The sequence below is a fragment of the Eutrigla gurnardus genome (genome assembly GCF_963514095.1).
Source record: "Eutrigla gurnardus genome assembly, chromosome: 5".
In the NCBI taxonomy this organism is placed as follows: domain Eukaryota; kingdom Metazoa; phylum Chordata; class Actinopteri; order Perciformes; family Triglidae; genus Eutrigla; species Eutrigla gurnardus.
In genome coordinates this window covers 7,905,389-7,923,927 of record NC_139919.1, presented here as the reverse complement: position 1 = coordinate 7,923,927, position 18,539 = coordinate 7,905,389, and the positions used below count along the sequence as shown (strand labels likewise).

General features: G+C 40.9%; 1 protein-coding gene across 1 annotated transcript; it reads left to right on the top strand.

Annotated features, from left to right (window-relative positions):
• The first annotated feature begins 152 nt into the window (after positions 1-152).
• Positions 153-17,681, top strand: canx (calnexin). Its single transcript, XM_084010355.1, has 15 exons — positions 153-297; positions 5,978-6,199; positions 7,373-7,446; positions 7,541-7,599; positions 8,164-8,305; positions 8,387-8,468; positions 8,609-8,801; positions 8,904-9,093; positions 9,861-9,974; positions 10,080-10,236; positions 10,323-10,538; positions 10,897-11,016; positions 11,841-12,003; positions 12,091-12,170; positions 14,555-17,681. The coding sequence occupies exons 2-15, from the start codon at positions 5,981-5,983 to the stop codon at positions 14,612-14,614; spliced, it is 1,869 nt and encodes a 622-aa protein (XP_083866481.1). The 5' UTR covers positions 153-297; positions 5,978-5,980; the 3' UTR covers positions 14,615-17,681.
• Positions 17,682-18,539: the final 858 nt, after the last annotated feature.

Sequence of the window (18,539 nt, the reverse complement as noted above, 5' to 3'; positions counted from 1 at the left end):
AAATACATCAGATTTAACCTCAAAAAGCTCACTTCTCTCCAGCCAATCCACACGCACTTCCTCTGACAGCTAGACCAATCAACGCTGTCCACGAGGTTCAGCTCCGGAGTGGGCGGGCACTCTCAAGTCCGACCGAGAGTTCCCCTTCGACCAATCAGTTGTTGACAGTTGACAGGAAACGTCAAATATCCCCTCTCGCCGACCAATCAGCGTTGAGGGAGGAGATAGTTTCTGTTCTACAATATTCCATGTGACGCTCCTCAGTCGTTCCCAGGCGGTCACATCCTAGAGCCGGAGGTGAGTAAAGAGACCGACAAATGGCAGTTTTTCCTGGGGAACGCAGCGGCGTGGAGTGTTTTCTGATTAATATCGGTTTATTTGAATCCCCCTGTACGCTAATTATTGAAATTACGTCCATTTCTAGCTGTTTAAAGTAATACGGTACATCCAACACGCTGTTAGCATTAGGCTGAGTAGCTAACTGGTGCTAATTAACTGCAGGTGAATTCGGCTAGCCTTTTAGCCTGCTGCGTTGGCCTTTATTAGCATGTTATTATTTCATGCATTAAACATTTAACAGTGTATTTATACGAGACCCATTATCAGTCCAGATGAATAAAAGTTTGCTTGTGGTTGATTAGGAGAAAGCTGAACTTCCTTTGCTTTCGTAAGCAGCATCGCAGCTAAGCTAGGCTAGTTAATCATCAGACGTTTTCGTAATGGAGAACGGTTATTCCTCCGAGGACACTTAGATGTTGGTGAACTGATTAATATCGTAAAACGTCAGTTTTTCGGTTGAGAACGTGCTGTAGGAGGCTGTTAAAATGTATGAATGAGTGTCCGTCAGAGGGCCAGTTAGCATGTTAGCGTCTTCTGTCTCAAAACCAAGTTATGTTTTGCAACAAAATATTAATATCACAAACGCTTACAACTGAATTTAAATAACGTAAAGGAGATCCTAAAAATTCCAGAGGGATCCAATATGCGAGGTTGGATGTTGTGAAAAATGGTATGAAGTTGTCAACTAATGATAATTTGCAGCATGTCAATTAGTTAAATAGATATAATAAGATGCAGAACACCCAAAAATATTCAGTTAAACTGTTGATCAAAAAACATTAGAAAAGCAGCACATCTGTTAACCGAAGACACAGCAAAATGAGAATAATTGGCGTTTAAGCTCGTTTTTAATTGTAAATGTCTTTACAATGTAAGTACCAGACATGTTTCTTCTGAATGGCACAACCTTTTAAAGCTTTGTTTTAATATTTTATTTTATACTAGTATTTGAATATAAACGCCCAATAAAGTGTTGAAACAAAACCAAATGTATAATAAACATGTTACTTTTAAATTAATAAAATTGTTTAACTCAAAAGCCATAAGGGGGGCACTCATTCTGAATTGCTTCTTCAAATTTGCACTTAAAAGTTAATGGTTAATAACATCTTAAATAAATTACTAACCGCAATTCCCTTTTCAAATAGTAACCCAATTTATCTGTGAATTCAGTAATTTATTTTATCTGAAGGTTATATGACTTATTATTTATGTATTGTCTAATGCCTTTTGTGTCCCTCTGATGCATTGAGAGCATTTGGTTCAAATGTCTGGAAACGGGTTGAAACAAAACCCAACGGTGTTGTTGCATTTCTGTAGCTTTTCCACGCATCCTTAAAAAAATGTTGAACATTACTAAAAGATATAATCTAGCAGCAACTTTGTTTTCAAGGCACCTGCTCTTAAGAAATTCAGAGCCAGGTTTATGTGTTAAGAAATTGTCCGTTATAAGATTATTCATGACCTTATTGTTGGAATCTAATCTTGGTGATTCTGTAGCAGCCCAACCAGTTCAACCTGCTGATTTCTGTCAGGATTCAAGGCAGTGAGTCAGCCGCTTTCATCTGAAGTAATTCATTTGGAAAACCCGGGGCCGTAGTCGCAAACTGAGAATCCTCTCAAAGATCTCCTAACTTGGCCTAACAATGAGTCCTGGCTTAGGATTTATTGAGGGAGCTTCTCAGAGGAACCGACAGAAACCTTTACCTTCGTGGGGTGGTGTGTTTGAACCTGTTTTTAGGTATGATGTGGTGTGAATACACTCTTGGTGATAATGGACATTTAAATGGACTGTGAAATGTATTGGCCTAATCAGAGTTAAGTCTCTATTCAGACATCAGGTTCTAAATACTGTTTTATGTAAATTAACGTCTACATTTAAAGCCATAAACCGACTTTAAAACAGGCCTCATTGTGCAAGAACGGTTGCTCCTGTTGATAGTAGTTATATTTATTTGCTTATGTTTATTTAGCATGCCGCTAATTTTAATTGTTTGATATTAATGGAGCAAAAATGGCTGTTTTTATCAATGGCAGCATTGGTCGGCATGAAAACTCATAAACCAGCAACGTGTCTCATTTTCCCAGTTGCCAAATATCTGTTGTTATCACTTTCAGTTCTGGCGTTATTGCATTGGGTGTGAGATGTGACAGAATCTGTAATGAAATCCACCACACACATTATCCCTACACAATCTAATCTGTAATCTGCATTTCATTAATTCACTGCCATTCAGCGTTGGGACAATATTTCTCCTACCTCCGTTCTTTCCACCATTTTCTCCTCTTCAGTATCTTAAGTTCTCCACTGTACTCCGGGCAGGTTCTCATCCTTGGAGCAGCTCTTTACACTGGAAGCTTTATGAATTCAGCCCCAGCTTGACAAATTACTGCAAGATTACAATTAGCTGCGTTTCTGGCCAGTTGAGCAGCAGATTAAAACATGCAAACACTAGATGTCAGCACACTGCATTTTTCCTGGATGTTGTTTTAAATTGAAATGCTGAAAACATTCTAAGAATATTTATAGTTTTTACTAAATTAATCTCAAGGCAAAATCTAAACAAATGTATTAGAAATTATTTGCAATTGATCTTTAAAAAATCAGCTTCATAAACATTTGTTCCTGTGACATGTCATGAAATGTTTTGGTTTCATCTCGGTAACAAGACCTGTAGTAATTATTTTTCTGAAGATGTATTCTCATGTTTATTGTTCAGTGACCAACATGTCGAGATGAACGGACACTTAGTTAATACTTAAAATAGCCATTGTTTTTATAACAAAATATCAGTTATTGATGGTAAAACAAATTCCTGACATTTAATCAATACACCCTGTAATTTTATGTTTGCAGGAAGAGGAGGGAAATAAAAATCTTTCGACACACATTTGGGATAATTAAGTGGAAAAGGCTGTTTTTGTTAAGTTGTTTGGACGTTTTAAAGTAAGTGGTAAAGGGACAGATGAGTGACATATTTGCAATTGAGAAACAGTCAATCATTCAATGTTTATATTCCTCACTCTTTATTTCTGTTTAAATAGTAACCTGTCTGTCCTCTCTGGCAGACTGATGTTGTGACAATGTTTCCTCCCATCAAACCCAGTTGGAAACCAGTTTCTTTATCAGACAGGGAATCAGAGGAGCAGCAGATGTCCCGCAGGCTAAACGGACTCTATCAGATTAACTGACTAACTGTAACTCCAGACCTCCAGTCTTCTTGAAGACCAGCAACTGCAGCTGGTATCTCTCAACTGATTAAGACAGGCTCTTATCAGCCAAACAGAGAGCCTCTAAAATGATATTACTGAATAGTAATGTAGGAAAAGACGGGTATATATTGACTGAATCCTGCTGCACCAAAGACTCGTCTTACACACCTAGATGTGGATGCTGAAATTGGTCCCAATCACATGCACTAATTCCTCCTGTTTTTTTTTATTCAACACGACGGTGACAAACTGTTTTTTTTTTTTTTTTTTAATTATACTTTGTTTTTAATCAGTTTAAAAAAACCCACAGCAAAGCATTATCAATTTTCAACAGTTAAACATGTTAAAATAACTTATAATAAAGAGTCGAAACCAGCAGTTTGTTATTACTTTGATAACTGGGCCACTGCTTAGTGTCGTCACGATACCAGAATTATGACGTTAAAAATCAAAAACGACAGGAAGCTCATGACCTAATTGATGACAGGATATCGAACTTAGTTTGTTTTGCTCTTAATAATAAATATTACATCATAAAAATGAATTAATTAAAATGTTTATAGTATGCACTAATATGATGTCCTCTATACTTGAGTTAGTGAGTTTTTTGATAGTTAACTTGATATTTGTAGGCAGATATCCCATTAAACACCGCCCCTGCTGGTGCGTCGGTAGCATTTCAGGTGGAGCGTGGTACTGCAGCATGGGGGATGGGGAGATGCTTCCAAAAAAACAACAGTAACTGTAAAAAGCTCTGTGGTGAGTTGAAGTGGTGTTTGTAAAGAGTGTCACTCTCACTACCAATAAAGAGAGCATCACTTTTTCATGTCATGATCATATTTAAATGTATTTATGGAGTCATAAAGTCTGTTAGACGATTAATGTGAACTAGGCAAACATTTGTTGACTATAAAATCAAGAAGAGGTGAAGTTAGTACTAAATAGGGTTGTAAAAAAAATCAGTACTCTGATATCAGACTAAAAATACATATCGCATTAGATAGTAATTTGCAAAAGTATAGATACCAACAGTGCTGGCTTGACCTCCTCCAGTTGACGCACAACTTCACCCAGCAGCGCTGCAGTGAGGCGGCTACACGGCTGCTGTTGTACATTTTAAAGGAAACCTAAAATGTCCATGCTGAAGGTTTTGCAACTTACTTTGCAGCTAATTCCCTCAAATGCCACATGGGCGCCAGCCAGACGGTGTTGATGCTAAGCTAAGAGCTAGTGCTGGTGTTCACACTTGTCACCAGATTGCTGAGCTTTTAGCCAGGCATGCTAATCCTGCTGCAGGTTAATCTGATTATCCCGGCAGTCTGCTGAGTGAGATATGTAGCAGGTTAACACACACAGGATTATCTTTACAAATCAAGTGGAGATAATTTGTATCTGCCTGCATTTGTGCGTCATCTTTTTAAATATAAATATTATATTTTTACTTCTTTAATCAGAGTAATGAGTCATTTTTTTTTCATCCTTCCAAACAGAAAATTGTAATGCTATCAGTTTTAAATGAGTGCATGAGCAACTTGATGTTTCCTGTATTTTAAATGTGGGCTTTTTTAAGTATGTCATGATAAAACAAATCAATATTTTTACATTATAAGGTTTGTCCTTTTTGACCTAAGGCTTAATTTATACATACATTTTTAAATTTGAGCCTATTTATTAGAATTTAGAAACTAGAAATGTAAAACATAAAACAAACGAGTCTTAGCTTTAGCGATGCACGATATGTCAGTGGCTGAAAACATAATGAATAAGCTATTCAGCAAAGTAGCTAAGAATGTTTACTTGCGATCTATTAAAAAATAAATATAATCAACAGGGATTTACTTCATTTGACATGTAGTGGTGAAGTATTCAGATCCTTTACTTGACTAAAAGTGATAATACCACACCCTGAATTATTCTATAAAAGTAAAAGTCCTAATTCAACACAGTGAAAATACTGTTAACATAAAAGTATGAATAAACTGTTAAAATAGTTACCACTGTCTTCAAAGTTAATGGATGCATCTTGACTTTATTTGTGTGTTAGTGTGTGTGTCTGTGTGTGTGTGATGCTGTTGCAGTGTTTGTGCGTAACCTGCAGCCTTCAGTGTTAATGTGCAGAGGAAATTGGCCGTGCTCTACATGTAATCGTGCTGTGGGGTGCTGCTGCAGTAATCCCATGGGGTGTAATCTCGTTTAGGTTGCTTGTCCTCTGGGTGCTGGTTGGTCACAGAGAAGATGGGTAGTTGCCAGGGCAGCGTGTGTTTGGAGAAGTCTGTCGAGCTTTAAAATGCATCAGGCATGTGAACAGTTGTGAGACATCAATATGGGAGGACATCTTGCCGGCGGCTTTGATGCTTTTTAACCTGCTGACAGTAAAAACAAACGACTGCAGCAGCTGTGCTCACGCCCTCCTCTCTCTCTCCAGACTATGGATCAGAAGGTCGCGTTCGTTCTTCTGGCAGCAGGCCTCCTCTGCCTCAGTCTGTCCCCTGTCTCTCGGGCCGAGGACCTGATTGAGGACGGTCTGGGTGACGATGTGGACGTGGAGGATGAGCTGGATCTGGGTTTGACCGGAGCTGAGGAGGAGCTGGACGGGGACATGCAGGATGAGGTTCCACCTGCGCCTACAACTCCTCCTACACCGAAGGTAAGACTGCAGATTGCTTATACAACAATAGTCCGTGTGGAACAATGATCCTTGCTGAGCAGCCGCATAATGCCGAGATAGGAATTTAACGAAGTTTCGAGGCGGAGTTTTTGCCTTAAGCATTTTTTGTAATCGAGTTACTCGAGTAAGTCGAGTTATCATCTCAGCCCTAATGTATTTAACTTATAAATTCTTGAATCTATGAGCAAATTTTGTGATTTAATGCCAAGTAGCTTTACACTTATTGTATTTTTGGTGAATAACGATAACCAGAAAATATTATGGCAATGTACTGGTATAGTAAAATGTATATTAAATAGAAAATAATTACCATAAAATTCTGAAAAAAATGCTATTTTAATTCATGTTATGTACAATATCTGTTTTTAAAGTAAAGTGAAAAAGCTGAACGGTTTACGGGAAGTTAACAATGACGTGCAATGTACAACATGTCTTTTTGTGTTATGCCAAAGTAGCCTCATAAAAAAAAAAAAAAAAAAAAATGATATTGAACAACAAAAATGCTGACCTTTTTACATGATTTATTTATTTTTATCCTGTTTTTCCTGAATAGAGGATGTCACATGTTCAAAAGCCCTCTGAGTCAAAGGTGTGATTTGATGCTGTATTGTTATTTCATTTGAATAGAAAATACTGATCTGCTGTAATTTAATGACCTTTAAATGATGGGGTTTTTTCCCCTTCCTGTCACTTAAACAGCCAAATCAGGAAGTCAGTTTGATAACAGAGCAGTGACGTGACCTGACCTGCTGACCTATTGATCTGCACGTTCACACAGGAAACCACAATAACAAATAAACCAGTTTAGAGTAGTTCAGTCTAACGTGATACCCTTAAAATAGGCTTCATTGAAACTATACGTGCTTAATTTGAAAGCAAACCCAATATTGAAAATTGAAAGTTACAAAGAAATGGTGTAAAATGGTATTTGTCAAAGGAGCTGCATGTTTTACCGTCGTTAAAATGTCTTTTGATGCCAGTTCCATCACATTATTTAAATCCCTCAGCTGAAAGTGAAAACAAACGTAAACACCTGAAATATTTCCTGTAACTGTAATTGTGCGCCTCATCAGACGTCAGACTGCTGATGTAGAAAACATAGTTCTGCTGTTTGTTCCTCCACCCTCAACATGTTCGTACTTCGGTGTCCAGGTGACCTACAAGGCTCCAGAGCCGATGGGGGAGCATTTCATTGCCGAGTCTTTTGACCGTGGGACACTAGATGGGTGAGCAGTTTACTTCTGGTTTTCTTCTTTTGTTTTTGGAGATGTGGGAGCTGCTGGTTGTTTCTGGGACTAAACTCCCCTTTGTTGGTTTCAGCTGGGTGGTGTCCAGCGCCAAGAAGGAGGACACTGATGAAGACATCGCCAAGTATGATGGTAGGTACAGATCTAAAATGTCCTCATGTTTCTTTAAGTCCAGAAGAAATGAAAAATGACTCCCCGGACATATTGTACACCTAATTAACGTTATTTAAAAAAAAATCTGAACCTTTACTTCAGTAAAAGTGATAACACCACACATTAAATGTATTGTAAATAAAAGTTCTCATACCACTCTAAAAATATTGTTATACCACTGTGTAAATACTGGTACAGTAAAAGTACTAATATCACAGTTTAATACTTTGTTACAGTTAAAGAAGTAGTCCCGCACAGTAAAAAAAATACTGTTACAGTATATATATTCTATCATTAGATTATGACTCAGCATTATACATTCTCTCATTAAATTATGACTCGGCAGTAATGTAAAAGCAGGATTTTACTGTTAACTAATTATTTTCATTACGGATTAATCAAATGATGATTCTCTACATGAATCAATTGATTGTTTGGTCTGTGAACATAATAAGAAATGTCACAATGACTCGGACATGACACCTTCATTCACATTACTATTTAACATAATTAACAGTTGACATTATTACATGTAATTAACAGGTAAATGGGAGGTGGAGGAGATGAAGGACAGTAAACTCCCCGGTGATAAAGGTCTGGTACTGAAGTCTCGGGCCAAACATCACGCCATCTCAGCCCAGCTGCTACGACCTTTCACCTTCGACACCAAACCCCTCATCGTCCAGTAAGATGATCTCTTCTGTGGTTTTTCTTTTACCCGTCGGGTGTTTTCATCGTTCATCTCTTCATATCCATCTGTGTTCAGGTACGAGGTGAACTTCCAGGCGGGTATCGACTGCGGCGGTGCCTATGTGAAGCTGCTGTCTCAGACTCCGGAGCTCAACCTGGTCAGTTTGACTCATTACAAATAAACACTCACACCTGTACAGGCTGTTATTACTGTACTTGGGGCTATGATGTAATGTTATTCCTCAGTTGTTGGAACATATGCTGTACTCCTTTAGTCATTGGTTTTGATTTTTTTCAGGACCAGTTTGTGGATAAAACTCCGTACACCATCATGTTCGGACCCGACAAATGTGGAGAAGATTACAAACTACACTTCATCTTCAGACACAAAAACCTCAAAACTGGAGAGTATGAAGAGAAACACGCCAAGAAAACAGACGCTGACCTGAGGACGTACTACACCGACAAGAAAACTCACCTGTACACACTCAGTAAGACACACACAGACACACACACACACACACACACACACACACACACACCTACACACCTGTACACGGGTATGTAATTCCTCATCTCTGTCGCCCCCCCAGTTGTGAACCCTGACAACAGCTTTGAGGTTCTGGTGGATCAGACAGTGGTGAACAGCGGCAGCCTGCTAACAGACATGACCCCACCTGTGAACCCCCCCGCTGAGATCGAGGACCCTGATGACCAGAAACCGGAAGACTGGGATGAGAGACCCAAGATCCAGGACCCCACCGCCACCAAGCCTGAAGACTGGTTAGTACACAAACTTGATAATCCAGAAGACTGGTTGCATTGAAAATCATCACAAAGAATTTTAAAATGTTCACACAATTATTAATATGATTTGCTCTCGTGCTTTTGGAGATTATATACACACTCACACCAGGGCCGTTGATCGGTCCCCAGCCGGCTTGCACTCTCACTGCTCCAGCCCAAATGGGCCTCGGTGCCTATTGTACATGTGTCATCACGTCGTAATACGACACACGCATTGCTTGATGTTGTTTTCAAGAGGCACCGTCTCAAGTCATCACGATAGAGAACAACACAGAGAACATGACTGAAACTTTACTGAGTCCGTCTGCACATATTTCTAGTAAACACTCGGCCTGATCCGAGTAGAACACTGTGGCATATTTACTTCAGCTCAGTTACTGACTGGAATATGTTTGTTTACCAAAATGTTGAATATATGTTTAGGAGTTTTCAGGGGGTGGAAGTGCACTACAACATAGTTGATCTTATTTATTTTGATCAAATGTATTATTTATTATGATTTTTTTGCCATAGTCGAGCAACCCTAAAAAATTGTAAAGTGTTCAATTTGAGAACAGAATTTGGTGGGGTAGTAGAACAATTTTACACATAGTAGAGAAATGAGTGGTAGTAATTTATAGAAATATAGTTCATCAACTAATTAGGCTACAAGGTTTTCATACACAAGTATTGCAAAAAAATTTAGCTTTCTGTATCGAAATCAAGGCATCGAAATATTCAAGCGTGTGTGTTTTTGTCTGCAGGGACGAGGACGCTCCAGCTCAGATTCCAGATGAAGATGCAGTGAAACCAGACGGCTGGCTGGATGATGAGCCAGAGTACATTGGAGACCCTGACGCCGTCAAACCTGAAGACTGGTGAGACTTCTAACATGAGTAACTTTAGCCGTTGGTTGGCTGATTAAGTTGTAAATAACACTCCAGACCCTGCTCACCTGTTGTCTGTCCTTCCTGTCTTGTCAGGGACGAGGACATGGACGGCGAATGGGAGGCTCCTCAGATCCCGAACCCTGCTTGTGAGAGCGCCCCTGGCTGCGGCGCCTGGAAACGACCAATGATCGACAACCCCAACCACAAGGGCAAGTGGAAGCCCCCCATGATTGACAACCCCAACTACCAGGTGAGTTTCGACCCCCGCCGCCCTCAGCGAGACGTTCAGGTGCAGCTTGCTGGGTGGAAATTGACTCTTCTTCTTCTTCTGCTCAGGGCATCTGGAAGCCGAGGAAGATCGCCAACCCTGCATTCTTCGAGGACCTGCAGCCGTTCAAGATGACTCCGTTCAACGCCGTGGGGCTTGAGCTCTGGTCCATGACCTCCGACATCTTCTTTGACAACTTCTTCATCACAGACGACCGCAACACCGCCGAGCGCTGGGCCACCGATGGGTGGGGACTGAAGAAAGCTGCCGAAGGCGCCGCTGATGTGGGTGGACTTGAATTAACCAATTTTTATTATTACTGGGTCAAATATAAGTGCAACTATAATGAAATGGAACAAATGTTTATAAAAGCAACCCTAAAAGAAGTTAAATTAAAGCTGCTTGTCGTAGAGGAGAGGGGAATACATTTTGAATGACTTTTGAATTTAATTTGGAAGAAAATATCGAATTTAATGGGACAGGAAAATATTGAAGCAAATTAAGTTTTGACAAAATTAGACGAGAGGTAAATTGTCTGACATGACGGTTCACACAGGGATGACGTTCCAAGAAATCCTCCCGGTCTGTTAAGTATGTGTTGCTGTATTTATGCGTTTATTAATATTTTTCTGTTATTTTCAGCCCGGTCTGGCAACTCAGATGTTGAATGCTGCAGAGGAGCGTCCATGGCTCTGGGTCATCTACGTCCTCACCGTGGCTTTACCGCTCGTCCTCATCATCGTCTTCTGTTGCACTGGCAAGGTAAGTCAGTCACTCACTGCACTGTTAGCCGGATGGTTGAGTCTTCAGCTCTTAAGGGAAATGGCAAAGATGAATCAAAGTTCCGATGTCGGTAATACCAAGATAACCTATTGTTCTACAAACCGTCCTGCCCCCGTTGACGTCTCAGTCTGGTGTCTGTGTGATTCCCACAGAAGTCTTCAGGATCAGATCAGGGTCAGTTGAGTCTCACCAGCTTACAGGAAGAGTTTAAGGAAGCCGGATGCCCAAACAGACCTGCCACCGCCTCCTCAGGCCTGGTGACCGCTGCTGCTGCCGCTGTTAGAGTAGCTTCATGTTTTGTCCGTTTGTGCTGCTGGTGCCCGTTGTGTTTCTGTGGTGCTGTAGTTTAGACGTCTTTCTTGTGACGGCCAAAAACAAAACTACGTAACACTGTCTTTACTGTGCGGTATTTGTTACGACTTTCCTGATTCGACTTGTTTAGCTTCATTAATATTTAAAAAGTATTGATGTGCTGTTTTGCTTAAAAAAAATTTAAAAAAGTAATAAGACACAGAACAGATCACATAAAATATACCATTTTGTTGTATTCTTTTATCTAACTGACAGCAATCTACTTTGACTTTGAAGTTTCTCCAAGTAGATTTTTGGCTGCCAGAATTCACAAAATGATCTTATCCTGTTCAGGTTTGGGAAATGTTCAGCAGTAATCTGAAGTGCAAGAGATTGGTGTCAAATAGCTAAAACATGCTTGGTGTCTTTTACTCCTAAAGCTTAATTTTTACAGTTGTGAATTGCAGATTTAGGAAGTCAAACTGATTAGTTTTCCTGTTTTTGTTGTGCAGAAGAAGAGCCCAGCAACACCAGCAGCAGAGTACAAGAAGACCGATGAACCTCAGCCTGACGTGAAGGAGGAGGAGGAGGAGGAGGGAGGAGAAGAAGAAGAAGAAGAAGAGGAGGAGGAGGAGGAGGAGAAGAAGGCTGAAGAGGCAGAGAAGAGCAGTCCAGGTTGCTACAACTTACTACTTAAGTTGGTCTTTGCTGTCTGTCGTCTGTCTGACTGAGGTATAAACCTTTTTTTAAATTTTCATTTAGCTGCAGAACAGAAGAGTGACGGAGAGGAAAGTCCTAAAGAAGAGGAAGAGGAAGAAGAGAAGGAGGTGACTGCTGACGAGGTGAGGCAACATCTTTGGCTTTGATCATGTTCAGTCGCAGGAAAAACAAGCAAATATCAGTGCAACAATGCATTCAGGTGCATTTCTTCAACCATATTTGTAGTAAAAAGAATCAGGAGTGATGAAGATTAATTACATTTAAATAGATTTCTCAGACAGTTAAGTGATTTCAACATCTCCAACACACAAAAGGCATGTTTACAGAGATTGCGCTGTAATCTCAGAAAAAGAGCCCTCGATGCGCCGCAATCGCACTGTTAATACTTTCGGCATAACGCAGTGACGGTGTATTCTTTTTACAAAAGCATCCTGGCTTTGTGGAACTAGAGAGGTAGTGTGACATATTTAGCTCGAGCCACCAAAAAGACAAAGGTGAGCTTTAGTTGCATATTTACACGACTCCTCAACCACAAGTGAAGTTGCTGTGCATCATATACATGTTGCTGCAAACAATGACGGCCTCGTGTGAGCAACTAGCGGCTTCTAACTTCTGTAGAGCTTGGTAAATCCTCCGGTGACGTGTCACCCGCGTAACACCACGTCACCATCTGTCCTGGCTACCTGGCTCGCTCCATTCACAAATACCCCTTTTCCACCAACGTGAACCTAGTTCAGGAGCCGGGCCGGTGCCGTGCTGGTTCACAGTTGGTTCAACTTGCGAACCTTCTGAGAGCCTGTTTGCGTTTCCACCGGCTAGAAAGCCCAGAGAGCCACGTCATTACGTCACTGTATAAGTCTGAGGTTTCCCTGCAGCGCTAATTTCAAGCATAGCAGACATGTCTCTTCAGAAAACGTGTTTATTTTGGCAAATAATACAATAACAATAAAATACACAAAATCACAACATTTTTTAAAGTGTAGAACAGTGTGTGATCAATAGATCAGAGTGGTTGATGTTTAGTCATCTGCAGGTTGGACCTCCGTTCAGTATCGCTGATGTCCGACAGCTCTACAAACCAGAGAACAGCGGTTTAATCACAGACGTGTCCACGACGCTGTGAGACAGATGTTAAGTTACGTTGGTAGTTGGTAACGTTTAGTGAGCCAACGGCAGTCAGAAAGTGGCATGCTAACGTTGTTGTTAGCAATATCACGCTAGCTGGCTAGCTAGCCGGTCAGCTTACATTACCCGAGGAAGCAAAGCCACTAGTTGCTGCTGTTACGGACGTAATCACTAGCTTGGTAAACTAAACATAAATGTGTCGTTGGTTTGCAACGAGGTGAAACAATTTAAAAATTAAACTTACCGGGAACAGTAACGTTAGTAAAACTCCGCACTCCGCAGCGGCGTATTTTCCCTCCTTGCCTCGAGCGTTAACCCCCAGCCCCTAACGTAAGCAAGACCTTCTTCCGGGGCCGGTTCCAGCCCAGCAAGGAGTTGGGCCACTCGGTACCAGTTTTCCTGGCCTGGTTCGCGATTGGGCACCGGCTCCGAACCGGCCCTCAAAATGCCTCGGTGGAAAAGGGGCAAAAGAGGCACTTTTGCCTCTGTTGCGGCTCTGACGACCTCCGTCTGGTGTCTCAGAGGTGTAACATTATGTCACCCTTTCTGTCTCAGTACTTTTTACGATGAGGGTGCGGCAACAAGGAGTGATACTCCCGCAATGAAAAGACGGTGTGTTACAAGCAGCTTGTTGATTTCTGAAAGCTGTCTGATTACATTCTGAACCATATAGGCAGCTTTTAATGAATGTAGGGGAGATAGTTGTTACCCACAAGTTGTAAAAAGATCCTAACCCTCAGCCGATTTGGAATATAATAGAATCACGTGTGATTGAACACAGCGTGCTTTTTAATAAGACCCCTAGGTCCAAGCCTCTGTCCTCTCCCTATTTGGTGTCATTCTGGGAACAAACAAGCAGACAACAAAGAGAATAAGTCGAGCTCTGCTCACAAATCTTGGCAGATACAATTGTGACGTGGTAGAAAATGACACGCATGCTTTGGCATTCCTTACAGACCAGAACTAACATGCATGATATGAAAACTTAACAAACCAAGAACGGATACATGCAGGCAATGCAGTTCAGCTCCACAACATGCAAACACAAACATTTTTATTCCAAAAATATCTCTGAATCCTAATTTTTCCTTAGTTTGTGCTTAACAGATTTACAAGCGTAAGACGTATTCCACTGGCCACGTGGCAATGTCATGATGGCATTTATGTGGCGAGAGCAAATGCATGTTACAACTTTAACACTTTACATTTCGGGTGGCTCTTCCTCTACGTTTGTTTGAAGAGTCACCTGGTGATTTAAGTGGCTGTTCATGTTATCTTGTTTTTCAGCTGAAATGTTTATCTGCAACATACAATCTTTTGGGAATCTTTGGAAGCGATTTATCGCCACCATGTATGAATTGAACTTTCTTCTACTCTGCAGAAGCTGGAAGACGACGTTCTGCGGAGATCTCCCAGGAACAGGAGGGTCAGAAAGGACTGATATCTCTGAATCCACAGCCTGACCTCAACACCTCCTCCCATCTCCCCCTCCCCTTAAATATCTGCCCCAACCCCTCCTCCTCCTCCTTCTGCTCTGAGGCCGTGAAGCCTAAATGGAACCCGTGGAAGCAGCGAAGCTAACGGGAAACTAATCGAGACCTCCGCTATATGGCGCCTGCTCATGATGATGATGATTCCAGTATGAACAGGACTGAGTTAGTGTGATTTAATGGATTTATTTGTTTGTTTTTTAAAAAGATTAACTGAGATTAACTAAAACTTCCTGCATCATTCCTCAACAACACCTGAGCAGAAATAAACTCGCTGGATCAATGCGTCCCGTCTGCCACACCGCCACACAACAGCGCCATCCTCAGCTAGCAAGCCACGCCCTACAAACACCCTGCTAATGACCTCCCAGCACCTTGCAGGCGCCTGAATAAGTCGGAGAACTCAACAGCCAAATGTCTCTCATTAGCCTGCAACCATTTCCAACAACTATGTAAATTCAGCTGCGGTCAATCGATTTATTACCTGACTAAAGATCAGGGAATTAACCCACCAAACATTTTGCTAATTAGCCTGCTATTAGCACAACAACTTTAAAGTAGCCAACGATCAACCCACTTGGACTACTAACTAATTAGCCTTTACAACAGGTTGCTAACAAGGCCTCAAATGGTCTAAATTTACTTACCAACAACTAGCAAATTAGCATGCTAAGCAGCAAATTCAACTAACAGTTGGCCCATTAGCCTTCCTAGATTTTTCTAATCAGCTAGTAATTAGCCATCATGCTAATAATTAAAAAAAAAAAAAAAGAAATGCTGATACAGTTTATTCCTTTTTCATGTCCTTTTTTTTTGTCATTGAATTTTGTTTTCATTCTGTTAGCTCCACGCAGTGCTCAAGTTTCTGCTGCATTTTCACTGTTTTATTGTCCTGATGGCAGCTAGGGAAGGTCAGAGGTCACAACCACAGAGATGGTTGGCGAGAACATTAAAGCTGGATTTAACTGTAAATGTGAGTGACGGGTGTTAATACCTGGCACTGAGGTGGACCTCGTCAGACAGCAGCAGATGTTTCTCAAAACCTGATGTCCAGTTATCTTGGTGTCGTCTATGAAGTGTGATGTGAGCTTTTCACCCTCTGGTGGTCCATTATGATATGAAGATAAGACAGCTGCTGTTGTCCAAAAAAACATGACAGCAGCTCATTAGCTCCTCCTGTCCAATTCAAGAGCATTTTCCGATTACAGATTTTTCTTTGGACATCCAAACACACCGTTGTAGGTTTTCTTGTGTTAAAGTATCTTGAGTCCGTAAATAGATCTGCTGTCGACTTTAGTTTTGGACGTCCAACATGTTGCGTCAGCAGGTGGACACCCAGCCCCTCTTTCATCAACCCCATGTGAAAAGAAAAAGGCACTAAGCTTAACCCTCTCACCCGTCCACCTGCGACACCTCAACACGCCGACCAATCACGCTGTGAATCCATGTCGGACTTCAGCCCCATGTTTTATAAAGAGACTGCACTTGAGCGTGACAAAGTTCTTTCTTGACATTCCTAAACACTAATGGGTCACTTACTAGCTTTTCTCCAGAACTTTCAGCTGAATGTCGTGGTCTTCATCGAAGTTTCCATACTCATGTTACAACAACTTTAGCCAATTGTATCCACTGATGGAGACTGTCGGATACAGTTGAATGCTCCAGAAAAGGCTAGTAAGTGGAACTTGAGTGATGACGAAACAAACTCAAAGAAAAAATTATGTTCAACATATCAAATATTTTATTGATGGCTGGCATTTTCATATATATAGTCATCTACTGTCTGACGACCACCGGAAACTGGCAAATTGCTACAGTGTGTTTTTTGCAAGTTACATTAGTTTGGAATTTAATCCTGACCTCCATACGTCTCCTCTAGCACCACCATCAGGACAACTTTCTCTACACTAGTGGCTGAAAAAATTATTTTCTGATCGTGAGAAATCTCATGAATGTTGGGAAGCTCATGAATTATGTGTTTTGTATTTAGTTTTTTTTATTCACCATGAAATCATCTAAGGATTGTAAAGCAGGACAAACTACATTGTAAAGTGTAAAGAGGCTTCCGCGACTTCAATGTGACTGAGCGAGTCATTGTGGCGTCCGTGTACAGCTCTGGAGAGCTTAGAAATGCCTAAAATAAAGCTGGTTTTGTGAATCTTGAAGATGTGTGTGTGAAAAAAGAGAAATGATGAATCCAGTCTTGTATCCATGTGTCTGTCTGTGTCCTCTTTGTGTCAGACGTACAGTTGAAAATAACTTACCCTTATGTTCATTTTAATTCAGGTCAGGATTCCCACCAATGATGAGCAAGGTCTGCCATGATTGGCTGATTTTGGGTGGTGAATTTGGATTGGGGGGGGAGGGGTTGAGTGGAAGCCAGAACAGACGCGTTTGTGGCTGTTGGTGGGGTCAGATTATGGGGCTCGAGGTGGACTTGGAGGTCCCTGCTTCCATAACATTAATTTCCCGCCTTTTTTTTATTTTCTTAAGGTAAAAAGAAGCTATAGTTACATGTTGGCTGTAAACTCTGCTGCTTGTCTTTGTTGCTTTTTCCTGAAAAGCGTCGTCCTATGAGGCTTCCTGACGTCTGGGCTTTAGGACAAAATGCCTCCAGCAGCAGCATCTCATCCAGAATCTGTGTGTCAGCCATACTCTCCCTTTTTATTTAATTTTTTATAACTTAGTCTGATTGTTTTTGTGTCCAGGTGAAGCTGCCTAGCTTAACAGACTGTAGATTGAACACTGTACCTGCTGGTGAAACTTTACATGACTGTAACTCTGTACTTTTTATGTTTTGTTGACATTGTGTTTGAACTAAACCTTTAAAGATCGGTCCTGCAGCCTGTTTCTGATGTACACACTGTAGAGAGACGGACCCGCCCAGACACCACAACAGAAGCTCCAACTTTGATTAGAGATACTGTGATGATGGAGCCTGATGTGTGTGTATGTGTGTGTGCGTGGACAGGCAGCCAACATTTGTTTTGATGAATAAAAAGGCCAAATGGAAACTGATCGATGGGCTTAATGAGTGTTTTAATTATTAATGTGACTTTAATTTATAAGGAAGTAAAATAAATTACATTTTTAAGAACATGTCTACTTATGGGATTACCCCCGGGAGTAGTCCAGTCTGGCTATGCTTTCTGGTCCAGCAGAGTCCACTGAGGTCCCGACCGATGTAGACTGCTAACTGGCCTGATGCTGGAAACACCACATTGTAGCTCCACCTGCCCGCTGTGTGACTGCTCAACTACTCCTGCTTTCTGGTCTACAGCGACGTGGTTGGGATGGATCCATCTCAGCGTGGCTGTGCCTGCTGCCATGGACTACTACTGTTGATACTATTGCTTCTGTTAATACCACCACTACTGTTAATGCTACTACTACCATACTACCAACACCAAATGCAGTTGGAACCCAAGGGCCTGGGCTGCACCAGATTTTAATAATTCATTAATTAATTAAGGCAGTTTTTTCTCACCACTGTCGCTGTAACGCTTGCCCCTGGGTGATGTTGGGAATTTGAAATTGTATTGACTCTTGAAATCTTGAGCGTATTCTAGTCCTGCTCAATGTGTTAAGTGTCCTGAGATGACTTCTGTTGTCACATGTACCCTGCTTTTGATTGGCTTTGTCAAAGCAATTTTCTTTGAACTCTGTTTTTAAAGGTATAAAGTTATTATTTCATTATCTCATACATTTTTGCTAAAAATCAATAGTCTTTTCTAAAATAAAATAAAAAAGTCTTGATTTTGCCAAAGTAACTTTTTTTCTATTTTCTGAACATTTAATAATGTGCTTTCTTTTCCTGTTGGTGATAGGCTTCTGGTTATCCATGTAATTACACTGTGGACAGAATGTCTTGGTATC